Source organism: Lonchura striata, chromosome 1, assembly GCF_046129695.1.
Source record: "Lonchura striata isolate bLonStr1 chromosome 1, bLonStr1.mat, whole genome shotgun sequence".
Lineage (NCBI taxonomy): Eukaryota > Metazoa > Chordata > Aves > Passeriformes > Estrildidae > Lonchura > Lonchura striata.
Window position 1 is genome coordinate 69,146,287 of NC_134603.1, and position 22,028 is coordinate 69,168,314.

General features: G+C 41.5%; 1 protein-coding gene across 3 annotated transcripts in view; it reads left to right on the forward strand.

Moving 5' to 3' along the window:
* Positions 1-22,028, forward strand: part of GRB10 (growth factor receptor bound protein 10) — a 144,131-nt gene that overhangs the window by 106,739 nt on the left and 15,364 nt on the right. For all 3 annotated transcript variants that reach the window (XM_021546879.3, XM_021546881.3, XM_021546880.3), the window contains exons 6-8: positions 13,239-13,395; positions 19,003-19,118; positions 21,145-21,219. In XM_021546879.3, coding sequence (XP_021402554.1) covers positions 13,239-13,395; positions 19,003-19,118; positions 21,145-21,219 — 348 coding nt within the window. The remainder of the gene's footprint in view (positions 1-13,238; positions 13,396-19,002; positions 19,119-21,144; positions 21,220-22,028) is intronic.

A 22,028-nucleotide genomic window follows, 5' to 3' on the forward strand; every position in this document is an offset into this window, starting at 1 on the left:
TTTAAGGGAACTTTAAACCACTTTGGCTTGGCTTGGGAAAACAGTGATGAAGAATCCTACAAAAAGACCCATTTAGGGTTCCTGATCTACAATCAAACTAGATCTTTTTTATGCTTTTAGTTAATGTCATGGTTGTGTAACTTTTCACTATCTCTATAAGAGCTTGGAGGCTAGAGAAGTGGGCTGCAAGAAATCTCATGTAGTTTAACAAGGGCAAATGTAAAGTCCTGCACCTTTGGAGGAACAACCCCAGGCACCAGTACATGCTGGGAGTCACCCAGCTGAAAAACAGCTTGGCAGAAAATGACCTGAGGGTCCTGGTGAATGTTGGTCCAAGTTGAATGGAAACCAGCAGTATGCCCTTGCTGCCAAGAAGGCTGATGATATCCTGGGCTGCCATAGGCAAAGCATCTCCAGTAGGTAAGGGAGGTTTATTCACCCCTAATGAGACCACACAGGGAGTACTGGGTCCAGCTCTGGGTTCCCCTGCACAAGAGAGACGTGGGCATACTGGAGAACATCCAGCAAAGGCCAGAGAGATGATATGAAGACCAGAGCATCTGTGCTGTGAGGAAAGGCAGAGAGAGCTGGGACTGTCAGCCTGGAAAAGAGAAAGCTCAGGAGCATCTTATGAATGTGCATAATTACCTTGAAGGAGGGTGCAAAAATTACAGACCCAGGCTCTTTCCAGTGGTCCTCAGGGTTAAAAACAGAGGTAACAGGCACAAATGGAAGCTCAGGATGTTCCCTCTGAATGTGAGGCAATGCTTTTAACTGTGAGTGTGACTGACTGCTCTTAGACACAGCTGAGAGAGGTTGTGAATCTCCGTCCTTGGAGATATTCCAAGGCACCTGGACACTGTCCCGGAGAAAGGGCTGTAGGTGATCCTGCTTGAGTTACAGGGTGGAGATCAGATAAACTACAGATTCCTTCTATCCCTCAAACCTATGTGAGCCTATGATTGTTCCTAAACTTTTATAATGAAAAAAAAATACCTCAACCCAAAAAAATGGTCAAAGGTGTGTCGATTTTCAAACATATCATCTCTGTCTCATGTCTTTAATAATAAAGTTTGGAGTTATGAGGGTAAAGCTCCGTTAATTAATTTGTAACTACTGAGTTTCTGTAAGTAATATTTTGCTTGCCTGGCATACGCCAGAATTACCAATGTAATCCGCTTGAATATCTAGTAAAAATTCTATTAAAATTTACTTTAGTGGAGGGATTTCTATGTTGAATGTTTGGATCTTATTTGATTATGAATAGTACTGAAATTGAACAATGGCAATCAAAGCACACCTAAATATGTGTTCTATGTCATATATCAGTAAAAACAGAGGAGCCAGTTGTCTGATTTATAAATGATGATTATTTGGACCAGAGCACTTAGAAGATAATCTGTTCTCTTGGGAAATCCTCAGCCTGAGAGGCACAAAAAAATAACGTCACTCAAATGCTTATTCAACTATTCACAAGGGATAGAATGAAAGATTACCAGTTAGCAAAAAAGATGATGGAAAACATTTAAGGTCTGTGAAAAGAGGTTTATATGATTCAGTGCAGCTTTGCACTGAAATCTGTTTGATAAGCAGCAGTGGAATACTGATAATGATGCTCCTGCAAAGGAGAAAGACGCGTGTAGTATGATGGGAAGGACTGGGTGGGGAGGCTGTATTGATGTCGAGGTAAGAGGAGCTGCTCTGGAGTAGGTGTTGGTATAAAGCAGCACTCACATCTCTGCACTGTGACCTGCAGCAGGAGATGCAGAGAGCTGGCATGTTAATCTTCAGGAACAGGCTGAAGAGAGAAGCTAAAAGAGGGGAAGGATGGAGCAGTTTGTGATACTTCAAATCAGGCTGCTGGGAACTGGGGAGAACATAAGAGAGGAGAGGCTATTACTGTTCATCTGCTATGTGGCCACAGGTCCTTTAAAGCAACTTGTGTGTGTGCCTGCTGAATGTCTTACTTATTGTCGCTTTAGAAAAGTAACCTGATTTTTAAAAGTTGGCATAAATGCTGCAGACTTCAACCCATATAATACAATCTATAATGAGCTAACTACTTCACTTTTGAGCTACTGCTGCTCCAGGAATTAATGCCTGGAAACCTCAGTACATGTAGATGACGGGAGAGGTGGAGGATGTTGTTTTGAGTAGGATTGTATAGAGGACCTCAGCTTTTGGTAAAAACTGGTTGATTCCTTTCAGTTCATAATAGGCTGAATACCAAGCTGCTTTTATAATGTCATGGATTGCTTTTTCGACATCTTTTTAATTAGTGACATTTTATTTCGTCCAAATTAAATATGCCAGATGTAGCTGATTTAGTGGCTAACAATGATGAGTGAGGGGAGGGAGAGCTAACATATAGCCGTCTGTTCTCAGGGAAGGTTTTTTTTTTTTTCTTTTAATTTTTTTTTATTTGTAGTTCCACAGGAGAAGTTGGAGTGGTAACCATGGCAGCAAGGAATTTGTCCCTGTAAGCTAAGCAAAGGGTTGGGTTGTGTGGGGTTTTTTTGTGTTTGTTTTTTTGTTTGTGGTGCCCCTACTTGGAGGAAGGGGTGTTCAAAGTGGTCTCAAGCAAGCCCTGGAGAGGGAACTTGGAAATAGATAAGTTAGAGATGCTTGCTGTGGACTTAAACTTGAGAGCTGATCCTCCTGTAGTGTGCATGGATGGATGGGTGCTGCAGTGAAGTGAGAGATATGAAAAATTTTTTGGTACCTTGGATCTCTACATTAAGTGTTTTGGGATGGGGTAATTAAACACTGTATGCTAATGAATCTCTTGTATTGTTTTTGGATTTATGCCAATATTTTTCTCACTCTTTTCCACTGAAAATGAATAATTCTTAGCAGGTTGCAAGAAAGAGAGATTTGCATGGAGCTGGCTGCATTCAAGAGAGAATATCCAGCTTAATCGTGGTGCCATAATGCTAGTTTTTACATCAGCCCTAGAAACTTCTGCTGTATCAGACCATTGTTTTCTTCTGGTACTTAAATTTACAAAAAATTAAACAGCAGAGCAGTTTCATAGAACAGTTTTCTTCGTATTAAATAAATCAATTAAAATGAGAATTGTACATTCCATGGGGAGAGGATAACATAAGCTCTCTTCTTCCATTGATATAACTTTTCCTGGGTAAAGATCTGCAGGGGGTTAATTCTGGCCACACAATTGATGCTTACACAGTTGCGTAGAAATCCCCTCCCTGCCCAATGAGAGCAGCTCTGTTAAAAGCATTTATTATGTGCATGTGACAAACTGACCCATAAAACATCCTGAACATTGCAGGCAGCAACAATTAGCTGATACTTGCTGCTTGGAATCGCTGGCTTCCAGAGCCGGTAGCTTGGGAGACGGGAAGTTAAGCAATATTGCTGAATACTGTACGGTGTGCAGGCAGCTGATGGCCGGGCATTAGGGATGCTCTGCCATGCTGCTGGAGTTAAGCCTGTCACCCTCTCCTTATAAAGCACCCTGCTGCTGCTGTCAGAGCAGTAGGAACTCAGCCTGCTTGGAAAAACTGATTGTGCGTTGTGCCCGATGCTGTTGGAGTGCGGGAAATTTGTATTTCCAAGTGTGCTTGAGCTTTTGGGATTTTCAGTGCATGGAAGCCATTGTTCTGTAAATTTCGTAGGGTGTTTATTCTTTAAATGGTCGTAATTCCTTCAGTGCCAGTAGGTTACAGCCAGTTTTCACGAGGAGTCTTTCTTCATGTTTTGCCCTTTTTTTTTTCCCAGTAGCTTCCGTTATCTTTTTCACTGTCCTAAGTTGTTTTCATGTTCATATTTTCAAACTTAGGTTGGTTGTAGTCCTTGTAATTTGTCTCCATGTGGCATACCATACTTGATTCTTCTCTTATCAAGCTTTGCATGTTGAATTCATAGAGGTTTTTAAGAAAAAGTTTCTTTTCTTTTTTAGCTTCCCCCCTCTCTCCTGGCATCTTTGGTGTAACTTCCTGTTCTGGGATGTCATTGTTTCATCAGGATGTGTGTGTCCATGTGTGTGTGGGAAGAATAAAAGAACTCTTGTAAAGATAGATAATTGATTTTTTTTTTTTTTAATCTAGTGCATCACTGCATCTGTTTCTGAAAACTTTTCATGTTGCTGAAGTCAATGCTAGCACATCTAGGAGCTGGGACTTCAGCTAAGAACTTGTTTACATTAATTTTTAAAATTCATTTTAGCCCTCAGGGATGCAGAGGAAACCTTAGGAACTGTACTCTTGCAAGCACTGGGGAACAGATTCACAAGTCCTTAAATCCTTGGCTTTTTCACTCCTTGTGATTACTTTTTTGGGAGGATGGAGGAAGACACAGGAGTGGGAAGAGGGTCTATCTTTGTCTTACCCTGTATTGGCACTCTAATTTCTGTTCAGCCCTACATCTTAATGCTAGGTTAGATTCCTCTGCTACCAGACTAGGTAAATTGGATTGCATTTGTTCAAGACAAATTTCATAACTACTCATTCTTAAAATAACTTCTTTGTTTTGTAGTGTCTGGACATTACAAATAAACTGGAAATTATTTGGCATTGTCCCCTATTGTTGGGCTGCTGTTTTTGTTCTATTTCTGTTACTACATCAGCCACAGTCAAAATCCCAAGGTCCCATTTTATCACGTAAGAGGCAGTCACCAGCCCAAAGGTTTTCCCATGCATTAAAAATGCTTGCATTTTCCAATACTAATCCTCAGTCTCCAAAGTCATCTTTGAAAGCAGTCTGGTCCCTTTCCTAGTAATATGTGGCTGGACCTGTAAATGTAAATAGCATGCTGGAACCAGGTCTAGGTGTGTGTGCAGCTCTTAAAGGCGTTCCTATTGTCTGCTCTGCAACCTTTCTGCTCCTCTCTCCTGAGAAAAACATGCAGGGGAAGGGGGAGTTTGTGGCCTAACCACATAGAAGTTCTGCTTGGATAATTGTAAATCAAAGTGAGGAGCCAACTGCACATTGCTGAGCCCTGTGCTGGAATGGGTTTTTGGCTCACAGGTTGTCCTGGGCCCTAGATGACAAGGGCCTCAGCTGCTGTTGTCACAGTGTTCTACTGGGAAAGAAGGAACCATCCAGGTCTTGGGGACCTGTACCATTTTCCTAAATCCAATGGGAAGTTGTTCCCTGGAGCCTTGTTGTACCCTCTGCCAAGCTTCAAATTAATGTGGTTCTTGTGGTTGGAAGCCTGTGCAGCAAGGAAGATGTGGTAATAATTCCTTTTCTACTGAGTAATTTATAATGGCAAAGCAATTTAAAATACTCAGTAACTAGCTTGGTTACTTAAGGATTTAATCAAGAAATTATTATGGTTTTTCGTTATATTGCCCTTTCTAGGGTTGTGAGGGATTTAAATTATGTTTGCGAGAAGTTTTGTACTAAACCTTGCTCTTGGAGCAAATTCAGACAATAAATAATGCATTCTGTAAGCACAGCTGAGGAGAATTGCAAGCTATCTAGGGATAAATTGCACAATAAAATATATGAAAGATAAAGGTTAATGCCAGCAAAATAATTTAATGCCTTTCATTACATAATCAAAGGAGTGTAACAGTGTCTGTAACTGTCTTTTTTTAATGTATGTAAAGGATCTTGAAACCAGAAAGGATTTTTGCATAAAAAGCAATTGCTGTTAGGAGGAGCTGTGTGGAGAGAAGGAAGCACATTTGCAGACTTACAGTCAAAACTAACAGAAAATGCTGGAACAGTCTGGACCCCCAGATCCAAGACTGAGTGAGCTCTCTGTTGCTGCACTCCCTTCCTGCTAGTGTGGACTGTCAAAGCCTATACAAACTGCTTCCCAAGCTTTCTCTCTTCCAGCATTCTGCAAATACCCTGAAGCTTCAGCAAAATTCATAAAAGGTCTATTGTTACTCTTAGAAGGATTGGAAAACTATTTCTCCTTTCTTTTACCTAAAAATGAGAGGCAAATGAGGAATTGAGTGGGAAGATGTGAAAATGTCAAACAGGTCAAATTATCTATCTGAACATCTGAACATTAAACTAAAGTGGGAAAGAGTTGAAACAGCTTTTGGGAATACTGTCACAAAATTGATGTGTTGTCTGTATGTAGGTATGTATCACTTAAAACTGCATTCTGCTACTTATTTTTAAAATATGGAAATTACAGGGTAGCAGCTTACAGTTTCCAAACCTTCAGCCTCTAAGTATGTGCACACACATTGAAATAAATCTTTTGTTCATGCAGGCAGTGGTTATGTCTTGAAAATGTGCTCTACACAGTTGTATGTAAATAGCTGAGATTTTTGAAGATGCTTCAATGCAGTTGTTGTACAATGCTAAACCTATACAGAGAGCAATACTTTTAAATTTAAGAAATGCTTTAAGTTTTGAGAAGATAGAAGCAGATAATTCACTGCTTGCATAACAAATAATTTTCACATGCAGTTTTGAATTAGAGGAGGAAAAGCTTTGGTTTGTTATTACAATATTTCTATTTTAAACTTCAGTTGTACCCCAAATGTGCTCATTGTATGTGTTTCTTTAAACATGGTTTGTATACATGCAATGTAACACACTTTGCTTATTCCTTTAAGCTCAAATGTCAACAACTGCAGTGTGTAATTGTGCCAGTTTTGTCTGGGGTAGAGTCAATTTTCTTCATAGTAGCTGGTATGGGGCCATGTTTTGGATTTGTGATGAAAGCAGTGTTGATAATTCCAGAGATGTTTTAGTCACTGCTCAGCAGAGCTTACGGAGCCAAGGTCTTTTCTGGTTCTCGCCCCATCTCTCCAGCAAGGAGGGGAGAGGAATACAAGAAGTTCAAGGGGGCACAGTTGGGACAGCTGGCTCCAACTAACCCAAGGGAAATCCTGCACCATTTAGTATCATGCTTGGCCTATGAAACTGGGGGAAGAAGAAGGATGGGGGCAAGGAGGGGAATGTTTGAAGTGATGGTTTTTATCTTCCCAAACCACCATTACTCATGATGGGCTTTCCTGGTGATAGCTGAACACCTGCCTGCCCATGGAAAGCGGGGAATGAATTTCATGTTTTGCCTTGCTCATGTGCATGACTTTTGCTTTTCTGATTAAACTGTTTTTGTCTCAACCTGCCACCAGCCCATCAGTTTTCTAACTTTATTCCCTCCAATTGTCTCCCCCATCCCACTGGGGGCAGTAAGTGAGCAGCTGTGTGGGGCTAAGCTGCTGGCTGGGGTTAAACCGTGATGTAAATAGTGCAGAGAGATGTTTGCTTGATTAATCACCACAGTGGCCTGAATTCAGCCAACGTAGCTTACAGCATCCATCGTAAGTCCAGAATCAGGAGCCTTTGTCGTGTGCTTTAGATGTTAAGCTGCTCCATCTCTCTTCCTTACTTTCACAAGGAATGTAACTCTCCAAAATTACTGGGTGCATATGTGACTGGATGTTCATACATGATGGCTTCAGAAAAGCTAACTCTCCAAATACCAATGCTGACCTGAACCTAGCACTAATCCTGCCTGCCCATCTCTATGATTCTCAAAACCTCTCTTGCTGGTACAACCCTCATGGAGTTTATGACTTCAGTATTGGTTTTGATGAGCACTGAGCATAAGATGATATTATAATTCCCCTTCAGGTCAGGTTATTCCTCTGACCTTTGGAAATGGGTTTAAAATTCAGTAGCCCAGTGAAGGGGGACAGAATGAGCATTTTGAAACACGGCCAACTAAAGCAGGGGTTTGTGGGATTTTGTTTTGAGGTTATTGTTCTGAATATAAAAGTCATAGACTAAGATCTCGATCGTACAACAGTTGTTCTCATTTGTTGTTCATAGGCTTTTAAATGTGTACCTAAATATAGTGTATGCCAGAGGAGAGAGTTAATGTTGCTATGAGAACCTTAACCTCAGCATTTCCAAGGGTTTTATGTGTATATGTGTGTGTGGGGGGGGGGGGAAGCTATGATCAAATACCTTACAGGTTTTTTTCTTTTATAAGAAAATACTATCTGATGCCTTGTGTATAAGTGATTTTATCCACGATGTATTGCTGTTACCACTGCTGTTTGTCTGAAGGGCTATTTTCCTGCAGGAGCAGTGCAACAGAGAAGGAAAAAAGAGCCATAGGGTTGACCTATATATTTATTTCATTGCAGCAGTTGAATTTTCCATGTCTTATAAAGCTGCCTTAATGCCACTGGGCAAGCAAAGGGGGACTGGCTGGTGCTGCAGCATGTAGATGTGGTTGACTGAGTTGCTTGCCTGTCATGTGTGCACAGACTATGCTTGGAGGCCTTTCTTTTTCAAAGGTTTGTAACTTTAGGAAGCAAAATCTTCCTTTATTTGTTGCTTTTTTCAACCAGGCAAATAGCTGTTCAAGGGTAGCCTGCAGGCTGAGCTCAAGCCTTCAGCAGCTTTGAGTTGACCGATCCTAATTGAAAGCTTCCTCATTCCTCCAGTGACTCTGACTCTGCTCTTGTGAGCTGATAAGCTTTGATTATAAAAAGCTTTTAGAAAAAAGATCTCATCAAAACAGGGTTCCAGTGAAAACAGCAAGTACTGCCTGGTACATAGGTGCCTTCTACAGTGAATAGCTGCCTCTGGTTGCACAAGGTACATGCATACATTTCAGTTCCATTTTCCTTCTATTTACCTCACTGATTGTATGATTATCATGTCTGACCAGTACTGATGAGTGAAATTGGGGGATGGAAGTCAAAACTTGCTGGACTGATTTTCTGTTTGTGTAGCTCTTAGTAATGATTTTTCAGTGTACTTTAATAGCTTTCTGTGAAGTCTCTGATCTACATCTCTTATAAAGGGAAACTCTAAAAGAACTAGTATACTGACACCTTTGATCTAATAGATTTCAGTCAGAGGGCCTTCTGATAACTGGTGCTTCCTTCTTATGTTTGGAGTCATAACCCAGGATAACGTGGGTTGGTCTGCACTGATATAAATTACACTGTTTAATTTCAGGTGGTAGAATATAAATGTAAATATGTTTCCCACTGAAGATTTTTAGCATAACATCATGTAAAAGAGTGAATTTATGTGATCATTGCGTATAGTCATAGGTTTTGTTTTGAAGAAAAAGGAAAAAAATAGCATAAGAAGTGGAGAAGAAATTATGTGACCATCACATAACTGTTTGGTTTTTCTGGTTTTTATTGTTGTTTTAGTTTTTTCCCTTCACATTCCTAAAATATTTGCATTACTTGATACACACAAAATACCGAGGGAGGTTGAGGAACTGAGGCTGGAAGATGAAACAGCCATGAAGATACTCAAGATATGCAGCCCATTATATGAAACTTCTGAAGTGATGAATATTAATGTTCTTTTAAATTTTTAATTTTTAAAGTCTTTTTGTCTTTAGAAAAAAGAAAAGAAAAGAAAAGCTTGGGGGAAGACTTCTTCCCAGAACAATGGTGCAGTCTGTTATCTGCTCCTTTGCGCTGTAAAGCACTGAATGTTCAGCCAATATAGTGCTCTGGTTGGCTTAGCATTCTTAACCTTAATTTTGAATAGAAGGTGCCTTGTGCTGCTGACGTAATTAGGGCCTTTTGTAAATCACTGTTGCAGGCAGTCTGCTGTTGCATTTCACTGCATTTCTCAGAGGGATGCAGTGCAAAAGTGTCAGACTAACTTTTTGAACCTCTCATCAGGCTAAGTGTTTTCATTATTAGGGTATTTTATTCTAGTGAATCTTGCTTTGTTTTCCTTTGTAGATAATAAGCCCTAAATTAATTTTGGAAATGAAACAGTGTTTCTGCTGGATGAAGTTTGAATAGGGAGCCCTTAAAGTGGGAGGTGCTTCCTTAGGAAAAAAGAAAGAGAGAAAAAGGAAAAGTGAGAGACTTCGATTTGACCAACTGATTTTAAATTCAGTCCCTTCTGTGATGCAGGAATACTGTTATCTGTGTCTTTTGTCACAGAAGCTGTCAGAAAGTTGGAGGTGAAGCTTTGTCAAGCTGGTTTAGTATTTGTGGTTATACTTCATAACTCTGCAGCATTGTGTGGGGGCACAAAATCCCCTTACCTTCCATGTAAGCCACTTAAGGGACTGTTGCACTCTTGCCTCTGCAGAGGCACAGTGTTTCGTCTCATTTCTGCTTCTCTCCTGTCCCCTGGGGCAGGGTTCAGCTTAGGCCATTACATCCCCTCCTGATGCAGTGTTTTATACCTGTGATGTCAGTGGTGATACATGGCCTTGCACTGTCCTTGATGGCATACACAGCACCATTAATAGTCAGTGAAGTTAACTTGCTCATCACTGCGTCCATGCTGCCCACCCATTGCACTCCAGTCCCTGGGCCTTAAGGGCCCTGTTAACACCCCAAGGGCTCACTGGTCCCATGAATGAACATATCCATGTTTGTAACCCAATGCCCGTAGTGGCTGTGGTGTGGGGATAGTGGGTGCTGTCTCCAGGGCCTGGCTCTCTGGAGGAGGGAATATGGAATTACAGTAGTAGTACACCAAACTGCAGTGTTGGGTATCCAGTAGTTTGAAATGCTGTGGTACTTCAGGGGGGGCTGGCATCGGCATCAGCATCAGCTCAGACTCTGGGCAAGGAGGGGGAGGGTGGGACACATACCCCTGACCCCTTTACTTCATACTGAGAGAGCACAGCATGAATGAGCATAAAAGACAGCTGCAGCTTTCTTCCAGTGGCCACATGGCAATAAGGTTTTCAATGCTTGGGAGCAGAGAAAAGTGTGGTGGTTGTCTTACATCTCTCGCTTTTCCACCTGCACGGGTGGAGAGGCACCCTCAAGTAAAACAGCTTTGCCTTTCTTTTGGGACTTGGCACAGACAGTGATCAGGTGCTGTCTGTATCACTGCTTTGTTCCCAGCAGGAAAGGAAAAGAGGCGGGGTTTGTCCTCCAGGTGTTGCGAAAGTGGCGATTGCTGTAGCATATATTCCTGATTCGGGCTCTCCTGTGAAAGCTGAGGCAGGGAGCAGAGGGCTGTGCTTCTCGTGACTAATGAATGAATGATGTCACCAGGTTGGTTCCCGAGGCAGGATATCCATCCAAAATAGTTTAGTTTCAATACAGAAAGTGCAGTTACGTGCACAGAGTAATCTGAAAGTAGAAAGGAATTCTTTCACCGCCAACTTTTCGGTCCAATCTATGGCTATACTAACAAAAAGTAGAAGGAAAAAAAAAATCAAGCGGGTGTTAGTCCCTGCCATTCCCCACTAAAACAAACAAAATAGCTACTTTCTGTCTTGTTGCATACTGGCTTTTCGGTGTGTTTGCCCACCCTGGGAGTGAGAGAACACGAGAGCTGCGCTCCCCACTCGCACACTCCGGTGCGATGCCTGCGGGGTGTCTCGGGCATCCATCCACTCGTGTCCCCCTGTCCCACGGGCGCGCTGCCGAGTGGCGGAGCGGGCCGGGACCGCTGCGGGTGTGATGCGGAGCTCTGCTGCGACACGGCGCTAGCGACACAACAGAGACTTGCCCGCAGGACAGAAAACGGGGGCACCCCCACGCCCAGCAAATTCCTGCGTGCATGAGGATGCCTCTGGCTTGGCTGAGCACTGGCAGGAGTGCAGCTGTAACATTGCACAGCACGCATGCCTTCCCCAGAGCAACCGGGATTCCCCCTCCTCTCCTTTCCGGAGCCCACTTCTGAAAGAGCTGGCTCATCCCTGCTGTCAGATGAAGCCGTTTCCTGAACGCGCGGGTTTGAGTCACTTAGGCTGGATGAGGCTTTAACTCCTCCCTCACTGGGCTCGAATTTGCGCGTAGCCGGGGCACCGGGAGCGGGGGCTGGGGGCGGCGCCGGCCGTTCTCGCTCTGCCCCGGCGCGGTGGCACCGCCGGGGCCCGGAGCGGAGCCGGGCCGGGCGCGGAGCGGCGGAGAAGTTCAAGTGCCCAAGTTGCGGGCGATGACATCAGCGCGGGCAGGCCGGGCTGCGGGCGGGACCGGCACCGGCGCCGGGGCAGCCGAACACGCGTGCCGGGCTCCCCACGCCCCGCCCCGCCGCCGCCCCAGGGGTCTCAAGCGCCCCGAGGTCGTCATAAAAAAAAACACATTTCCTTTGTAATTCCTTTTTTTTCTTTGTTGGGAGGGGGGGAGGTGGGGGAGGCGGGAATAATTTGGAAGTCTGATAGTGTGTGGGAAATGATTACATCAGTCGGAGGGAGGGCTAGGATTGGTCTGCACAGTGTGGTTTGATTCACTACCGCAAAGATTGCGTGTAACCCTTTGAGTGGAGCTCTGGCAGAGTTGTTTCCCTCCCCAGAAACAGTCCCCATAGCAGGGGCTACGTGACAGGTAGGGTACGGCCGCCCCTCACGCCGCCGGCACCCCAGGCGCCCAGCCCCAGGCTGCAGAGGGTCGGCGGAGGCAGAGAACTAACTCTCAAGAGGCAATCCCCATTTAAAATGCCATCTTGTTCTTCCGACTGCTGCCTTTTACGTGCCGTTGAGGTAAGATTTTCCATATCGAATTACCCTCTAGGTTTTTGTTAGACTCTCCTTCTCTCGCTAGGATGCGGAGCTTTTTAAACACGGAGTTGATTTAAATATGGGACCTGCACATTTGCCCGGAGAAATAATTTTGCAGGAAGTGTCTCTTGCTTGAGCAGAACAATGCAAAGAGGAAAGCATCTGTATGATTCAGGAGGTGGGGGAGAAGGTTCTTGACTTGTTCTCCCATCCCCATTGATATTTAGGATGTACAGTGTATGCATATTTGGTTTCAAACTACTTCCAAGCTAGGATCAAAAGAGAAGTAAGGGCAGGGAGAGAAATGTGCTAGGTATTTGATTTGCCGGCAAACTGCAAGTGGGACTTCCTAACGTGAAACAAGCAAAAGTTAGCGGCGAACAGGAGAGCCATTTTTAATCTTTGGGGTCCTGGCCTGCTCCTCTGTGAATGTTCAGAGGCCTCTGATGGGATCTGGGATCGCAATGAAAATTGTGTGTGTTTGACTGGATGTGATTTCTCTTGCCCACTGTTGCCAAAGTACTCTCTCGACATTGTTTCATGGTTGCTTACCTTACACAGCTTTATACAGAACCTGCTCTCTCACTTTTCCTGTGTACGTGGTCATATTAACCCTGCTGAATCTTTGTTTAGTGCAGGGAGGTGTTGGGGAGGGGGGAGGGGAAATAGGTCTAGGGGGCATCCAGAGAAAGTGTTATAAAGTGAGTCATCCATTTCATTTGTCCTGGCTGCCAAGGTGCTTGGAACCCTCACACCAAGAGGATGATCCTTTTCTACAGTAGCTGTGTGGTTTGCCTATGTTCAGAGCTGTTGATCTGTAAGTGTACCCTTTATGTTGCAGGATGTAAAAGTCTTTAGTGAAGATGGAACAAGCAAAGTGGTCGAGATTCTAGCAGACATGACAGCCAGGGACCTCTGTCAGCTGCTCGTTTACAAAAGTCATTGTGTGGATGATAACAGCTGGACTCTAGTGGAGCATCACCCTCACCTAGGATTAGGTAGGGAATGGTCAAAGGGGTGGCATGGTTACCTGGGAACATAAAACATGTGTAATTCATATAAATGTGCTTCCAGATGGAACGTTTTCTTTTCTACTGCTTTTATTTGTACAATTAGCTGAAGTCACATACATGCTTTCTGTGTATTACAATTTGATTACATTTAAGCCATTTAAAGTCCTTCCTTTATTTCCCATCCTCTGTTTTTTTTTTTTTTTTGTTATTAAAAAAAAGAAGAATTGTCTAATCTTCACGCTAGCGCTCTGTTGCTACCTTGCTGTGTCTGAAGCTATTGCAAATAAACAGCTTAGGCAAATTAAGCTTGATCCTTAGAGTACGGTCCTATGAAACAGCTCAGCTCATCACCAGCTGGGAGACCTGGGTGAACAGACTCAGCCTTACATACCTACAGTAATGCTTATGAAAGCTAGACGTGCTGAGGTGGGGGAGGGGGTTAGCTAAACTTGACTTCAGGCAGGGAAAAAATGGTGGCACCACCCGCAAATCCATGGGCAATTTCTGGACCAGCGGTGGTATCTGCTCTCCAGGCAGCAGCTCCTCCACCTGATTGAAATCAAGGTGTCATGGTTACAGTTTCAAGAAGGCAGCAAGAGGAAGAACCGTGGGGAATTAAATAACACCGTGAATTGGTTTAATTACAGTACCTGAAAGGATCTCATGTTATTCAGTCTTGCTTTTCCTGTTATTTTGTGGCACTGATTAGTTACAGGGTTCTGCTGTGCAGCTTGCAACAGTGTATCACTCAGATAATGCTATCTATAATTCTTCATGGCATATAATAACGCTTTAAAAAGTGTAGCATTTGGAGTATTAGTCGATATACTTCATGAGGAATGTTTTTTCTCGAAAACACAGGAAGGCAAATCATAAGCTGCAATCGCCAGCACTGGAATTGTGAATGCTATCTGTATCAAACAGAGGGGATTTTATGTCTAAAAATGTAATTCAGAACCCTTACGAATGAAAAAAGGAAATTATTTGCTGGAAATGTGATGCCCTAAACCAATACTGTTAAACACTAATAAATTCAGTGCTCTGCAGACTAACACTTAAAAAAACCCAAACACGTAGCATATCCTGATTAGTTAGTGGTTTTATTATCACTCCTAATGTAGAAATAGATGAAAAAATTAACATGAAACACTCACTGGTCTGTGTCTGTGATACACTTTCAATTCTGAGGACATAGAATGAGGCGAAGAATTAAGGTATAAATTACAGAATCTTTATCTCCGTAGCTTAATACACCACATGCACTTCTAAAAACCTCTACAAATTTTCAGTTTTATCAATGCTCATTAAACTACCAGGCTCTCTTTTTCTATATTCTTTTTCCCATCATTGCTGATTACCAAGGTATTGTGTAAACAGAAGCCTTCTCCTTTGTAACCAACATCCTTCTTCTGCCAGATTCATTCAATGATGCCACAATTCAGTGTTTGTGACATCACAATAGCTTCCATGGTGACTAATTGTGCTGTCAAACTCTGGTGTGTGACATCTCTGAATGAATCGGGCAGGAGGCTGATTAGGAAATCAAAAGCTTCTGTTTACACACAAATAACTTGGTAATTAACAATGATGGGAAAAGAGCAAGATACTTATCGGGCTGCATTTATATACATGGGGACCTGCCTGCCTTGGACCTCTGTCTCACACTGAAGCACAAAGCGGGCCCCAGAGAAGCAGAGTGTGCAGGTTGGGGCTCCAGCAGCCACCAAACTTGGTTCCACAGGGACGACCCCAGCACTGTTCCCTGTAGGCCACACAGTAGATCAGTGTGAGAAGTAATGCAGCCTTTGGGAGTGTAAAGCCAACAGACAAAAAATATTTAAAGAATTTTTAAAAATGTAATTATACAGATTTCACATATTTGAAAGGATGAGGACAGAAAAGGGAATGAATTAGTTAATTTAACAGGAGACAACATCATCCAGTTAATTGAATTTGGGGTCTTAAGTATACATATTCAATAAAGTTTAAATACCAACTTTCATGCTTCCACCAGTTTTGGTTGAAATTTGAATTTTTTATTATTTCTAGCTCCTCTGTAGCTTACATGATTTCCTGTTTTCAGAGACTGTCAGATCAAGGTAGTAATCTGTCTGCAGCCTGGTTGAAGTTATCATCAGGCATCTGATGGTCCATATTTGTTTCTCGAGATATAAGATTGCTAGTATAAGTATGAAACAATGGTGAATAAATACATAGCGTGAAGAGAAATATGGTTAAAGAGCAGTCAGAATTGTGTGTTTCTAGAAGATATTATTTCTTGTACATTACATCCTTACTGACTTAATGCTCTAGGTAGTAGTCTTGAAGTCCACCCTCATTTAGTGAACTCTGTTTTTTTTTCTCCCTGTATTTTGCCTAATAGTACTTTACAAAAGAGCTTGGTTTGCAGAACCAATTCATTGTTTTACCATTGGACAGACTGAGGGCAAGATCAAATTTTTGAAGCCAGCTGCATATTTATCATTGTGTTGGTCTTCAACATCCCACTTTGTAAGGAACCTCCACCTCACTGTTCACTTCACACACATATCCAAGTATACTCCAAATAAAATATGTGCTTACACATAACTTTAAACAGCTATTTGACTGCACAAAACATTTGTGTTCTCACTGGAGGCAGTGGTGTGACAATTTGCCATAAGACTTTCTTGATTTGACATTTGAAAGTGGTTCCTGCTGCACCATACCACTAATATCTAAAACACATTGTAGTCAATATTTAAGCAGTCTATGAAAGTTGAATTGGTCCCATTATTTCATTTGCTACTATAAGTATACCTAACCTGTTTATAAAATGTGGTATTCCCCCTATGTTCTATTCCATACTGAACTATCATCAATTTAGGACAGAGATCTATGTATTGGACATAAACAAAAATAATGGTGAAGACATTCACATGATTGTATGTGCCTGGACACTGAAAGAATCCCTCCCTACTCACACACTTCATTTTTCGAGTTCTAGAATTAACTGTACACCTTACTAAATAAAATTGAAGCAGGAGAGAATGTAGTAGGGTTCTGAAATATGTGAGGGTTAGAAGAAATCATTCCTGCAGTTTTGTACCTAGAATTTTTTGCTAACATGCATTGATTTCCTTTAATATGAGTGAATTAAAAGTGGAATAGTTAAACATAGCACTTGCTTAAGTGCAAAATCAGGGTAGGCTCTTTGATACAGGGGTCCACGTGGTGATTCTCTGGGAATTTTGGGCTATGCCTGTGAATTGTTTATGATGGAATCCAGCTCCTTTTCCCACCTTGTATCACTGCTATAGTTCAGTAGAAGTTCTGATAATAACGAAGATTAACTTGGGTGGGGTGGGGGAAAAGTCTGTTCCAGGAAGTGTGTAGAGGAGACTGAGTGGAGCCTATCAGATAAACTGAAAGGACACATTTCTGGTCACTTCAGCAGCAATGCCACTTGAAGACAGACTGACCTATTGAACTGAACAGGCTGACATCTGTGCTTCTATTTTTTGTAGCAGGAAGCTCAAAGCAGGGCTGAGGCTGAGTTGCTCGTGTGTCAAGTTCATCCCATTTGTACCAACTGAATGCAAATTACTTCCCAAGTGTACAACTTCTATGAAGTGATAGCAAACTGAACAGGACTAGCATCCTTTTCTTACATGCACATGCTATGAAATGCTGCACATTTTCTCCAAGATGGCTTTGGCCATCAAAATGAAAATATTAAATCAGCTGGAGTATCACCAGCTGATACTCAGGTCCTGAATCTCAGGTCTCGATGTAGTAACAGAATACATCTAGGTCAGTTGTCTAAAGCATCTAAGAAACACGCACTAAGTATATTTACACAAACTAAACACTGAAATACAAAATAAATTTACAAATGTTCATCTATATTTAATTTTCTCAGAACAGAGTAGAGTTTGTCCCTTACAAGCAATTTTTAATGTGTTAGGAAAGTGAAGACCACAACTTTGGGTGGTGGCAGAACTAGACTGTAACAGGGCATGGGATCTTTCAGGGTTCATACTGCAATGAAGCTTCATACCAATGTAATTAAATGTTTTTTGGAGGAAGCATAATTTAAAAAAAAGCCTTTCACCCGCATAGGCCCACAGTCTTCATCCCAATGTGGAGGAGATTTGACTTCACTAGTTGCTTAAAAACCATGATAGTAGCACCAGATCAGCAATACCTGAAGCTTTATCTGCAAAGCCCCTAGAAAGATGTAGGTTTAGGTGATGAATGCTGAGGTGGTGCCACATGTAATTTATTAACAGCAACCCTGTAGCAGTATTGTTGTGCACATTAGTCAGAGAACTACCCCTTCCAAGTGATGTTACACCTGATGCACTAAGAAACAGCTTTTTGAGAGCAATCCCACTATGGAGGTTTTTCAATGTTAACCCCTTTGAAAACACAATCTAGAGCAAGGCTGGACATCACAAATGCACAGTAAATGCTGAAGTCATCAATGAGCTGGTGACGACTGACAGCCTAAGTGCAGGAGAAAAAGATCATGGGATCATTCAGTCATAAGTTAAATCTTCAATCAAAGAACACCACATTATCTGTGAGTTCAGTAATTCAAGCGATATTCCAGAGCTTGCTCTCTTTGAGATGCCAATGACTGCTTGCTTTCTATCCTGAAAACACCCCAAGAGAACTTGGGTGGCACAAAGTGGGGAAGGGACTTTCCAAACGTCTTTGATCAGCAAGTCACAGGCATTTTGCTTAATGTTTTGCAAAAGTTACATTTTGTTTGACCTAATTTTTAAATTTTGTATTACATACGGCATGAAAGCACTGACTAGTTAAAACTTTTGAAAAATACCTAAATATTTTCTGAGAAAGTTCTTGTCAAGATAATGAGTTCATTAAGTAATGCACCCTTAGCCAGTTGCCTTCTTTCGAGTTGCTGCTTTCAGTGAATTGGGTTTGTTAAGCTATCTGTTCATGCTTTGATGTGCCATTCTTTTGACCAGAGAAGTGGTGGTTATGGGTAGTTACCTTGTAACCAAATCTAGAGCAGAAAATTGCCCTGTCATGTGTACAAAACATTTGTCTCTGTCAGTATTCCTGTAAAGTAGATCCTGTGACCTCTTTCATAATAAACACCATTGTCTAGCATGTACAATAAAGGCCTGAAGTTCACCTTGAAATGGACTGGTTTTATAGAGTGTGATCAAATACAACAACACTGTATTTCTGTGATAGTTCAAGACCTAACAGTGGCCTTTATGTAACTTCCCCCCCCCACACTTAAACCTGTCCACCTTGCCAGTTCCACAGCACACAATCACTGCCAAAAGAAGAGGTTTGTCTGTATTATTGTAGCTACTGCACATAAAAGAAATTTACTGCTTTTTCTAAAGTCTGTGCTTATGAAGCCCTGATACAGGAATTCCTTGAAGAACACTGTCATATAATGTTAAACTTTGTAATACATTACAAAGTAAAGTACTGCCTCATGGCAATATGTTAGAATTGCTAATTTCTTGAAAGATAATAGAATTACACTGGGTTGTTTCGACTTCTGTTCTTAGTTGGTCTCACTCCTGCTGGCTGGCTGTGTACTAACACCATGTTCTTTTTCCACAGAGAGGTGCTTGGAAGATCATGAGCTCATAGTTCAAGTTGAATCCACAATGGGAAGTGAAAGTAAATTTTTGTTCAGGAAGAATTACGCAAAATATGAATTTTTCAAAAATCCCATGGTGAGTCTCATTATTTAGTTATTTATACCACAGAGGGGTGGATTGCAATAACATTGCTGGGCACTGTGATGTCTTCATCATTTATTATTAAAAAAATAGGTAAACAAGTAACGGAATTCTTTCCAAAGAAATTTTAACCAATGTTTAAATTCCTTGTACTTTCCTTCTAGCCTAAAAAATCTCAAGTGTTTTTAACTTACTAAATATTCTTGTTTCAAAATGTCTGTAGTTACATTGGAGAGTGACCAAGACAGGGAAATTTTCCTAAGTTCAAGAAAAACAACCAGAAGCGAAATTTACTCATTATTGTCAAAGTTACTCGATTCAAAGCAAATTCATCACATAACAAGCAGTATCCAAACCTTTTAATTTCTAACCATAATAATTAATAAAACACCAAACCCATCTGGGTACCCCCTAAGGGACTTACTCCATACATGGAATTTCCAGTTTATCGTTACATATGTCGAACATTGTTTCACCTATGGCTGTGCTTTACTGATGTGCTCTGCCTTCTTTACTGATCACAGTAGCTTGCCCTCTCTATATCCTCGTTATACCCATGCTTGAAAAGTACTGCATGCCATAGCTATTCCTGGATTTTTAAGATCCTTTGAATGTTGTAATTTTAAGCTGGTTACAGTGTAACTGCTTATCTGAGGATGACTTTTTCACATTTTATCCAAAGAATTATGTTGGAGCAGACTGTTTTCATGAACCAATGTCAGCTGGTGTGACCCATTGAGATAGTTGAGGAAGGGTAATCCAGATGTGATTAGGTAAGAACAGATTTTGGGTCAGTCAGGCATCTGTGTTGCGAGAAGGAAAAAAGATACACGAGGTCGTGTTTAAACTCATTGCTGAAGAAACTGCGGGTGGTAGATTCATTCCTTTCCTCATAGATGCAAGTGCACAGTTGCTGCATCCTCACATGTGTGCTTGCATGTACATTTGTCATCTGCTGGTGCTTATTTCTGAGTCTGTGCCTTGACTTAGTCTGTGAAACGTTTCTGTACAAGGAATGTTCCTAGTTTTTCACTTCTGTTGATCTCACCATCTGATAGCCTATGAGCATCTGAGCGTTGTACAGAAGTTTTGGTATCATAGGAGCTAGCGCATTAGTTTCATGTGGTATATTTTAATTAATAACAAAGCATGGGAGTAAAACCCAGAATGCTTGGCATTCAGTCCCAGGCTCCTGCAATCACAGAATAAATCATTCTTGTGGCGTATGAATGCGAAGGCTCCCTATCCGTTGCATTAGCTGTTGCCATATGGCACTGTTTCTACTCAAGAGAGGCTGGTAAATGTTAGCTTTCATAACTCATTGTGCAACTTACCTGGCAGAAGGGTGATCCCTCTTCAGCCCTTCTCTTTATGCCCTAAAGACTGAAATTTATATTGCCTGAAAAGTGACAAATGTTCTAAACTGGAAATGTTTTTGTTGTGATTCATCTTGTTATAATCAGTCATTGTTTTATTTCAGGCATTTTTGGATGCCTCCATGCTTCAAATAATGTTTAAAAACTTCAAGAATGATTTCCTGTCATTGCTGTGTATAGTAAATTCAGTGTACCAAATTATACAGGAATTTTAAAACATAGCAGATGAAAGGGGAAGTGGAGGAATAAATCTGAAATCAAGTGATTGGTGCAATAAGCAAGGAGTCACTGCATACTCAACTTGCAGGACCATTCATCCTAATCTTCCCAAGAAAATAGAGGCTGTTAGAGATCCCCAAAAGTCCTCAGTAGAAGAGGAAATGAGAGGAAGATGCATTTAGGAAATGCTGCATATCAGATATTTTAAAAACCCACAATCTGTCTGCATGGGCATCTGGTGAGCAGAAGGAAGGGAAGAACTGCACTTGAAAAGCCCTAGTATTACTTTCTGTGTCAGGGGTCTCCAAATTGATTTAATAGTCACAGTCAAAAAAAAAAAAAAATGATGACTGGAAGAAAATGTCACAAGTTCTCTAAGTGTTTAAATATAATGTGACTTCCAATTGTCTTCTTTTTGTGTCTAGAATTTCTTTCCCGAACAAATGGTTGCCTGGTGCCAGCAAACAAATGGCAGTATCCCACAGTCACAACTTTTGCAGGTACTGTAAAATATCAGTGTGGATAAAGAAGGTGGAGGGGGAGGGATTGAGAGGCAGGAAGGAAGGAAGAAAATTCAACGGCATGGAAAATAGTCAGAGAAAGACCAGTATAGTGAAGTAGCATATGGGGCTAATATTGAAAATACCTGACAAAGATCTTACCCAGTGGCATTGAAGTGTATATTGTAAACACAAAGTATTCATAGCTATGGTCATACATATTTGTTCCATAAATGCTCAACTTACTCTGTGGTTATCTGGTTTAGCCACCTCTTGTTACTCACAAACAATCTTGGTGGGTATATTTCTAGAAAAACAAATATACCTTTTATAAAAGGCAGAAGAGAAGTACTCTTCTGTACTCCACATCATAGCACAGGAGAAAGTTTAAAAATGCAAGTGGATATTAGAAGATGAGTTTGAGATGATGAGAAGTTTTGCTTTTGCTTTTTGTGTCCCATGTTTGTGCCTGGCAAGAATTAAGAATAAGGATCAACTTCCCCATGGTTCAGCCAACTAGCTGCTCTTTTGTATAGAAAACTAATGCCCTAAGAAATAAGTGCAAGTAGAAATTCGTACACAGTATTTGCAAAGTAATCCCATTTAAAGCTCCCCAGGTTAAATTGCAGGGTGTTCCTTATTCGTATGTGTTGGTAGAGTTGTGCAATCTGCATGGTAGCGGCATGTGCGCTGCATTTATGCTGAAGTTTTGATGTCACTCTACAGTTTCTTCCTTGCTCACAAAGGAACGAGGTGGTGGCATAGTTGGCCTTCAAGGATGGTGCTGGAGGGTGGGCTACCTCTCTGAC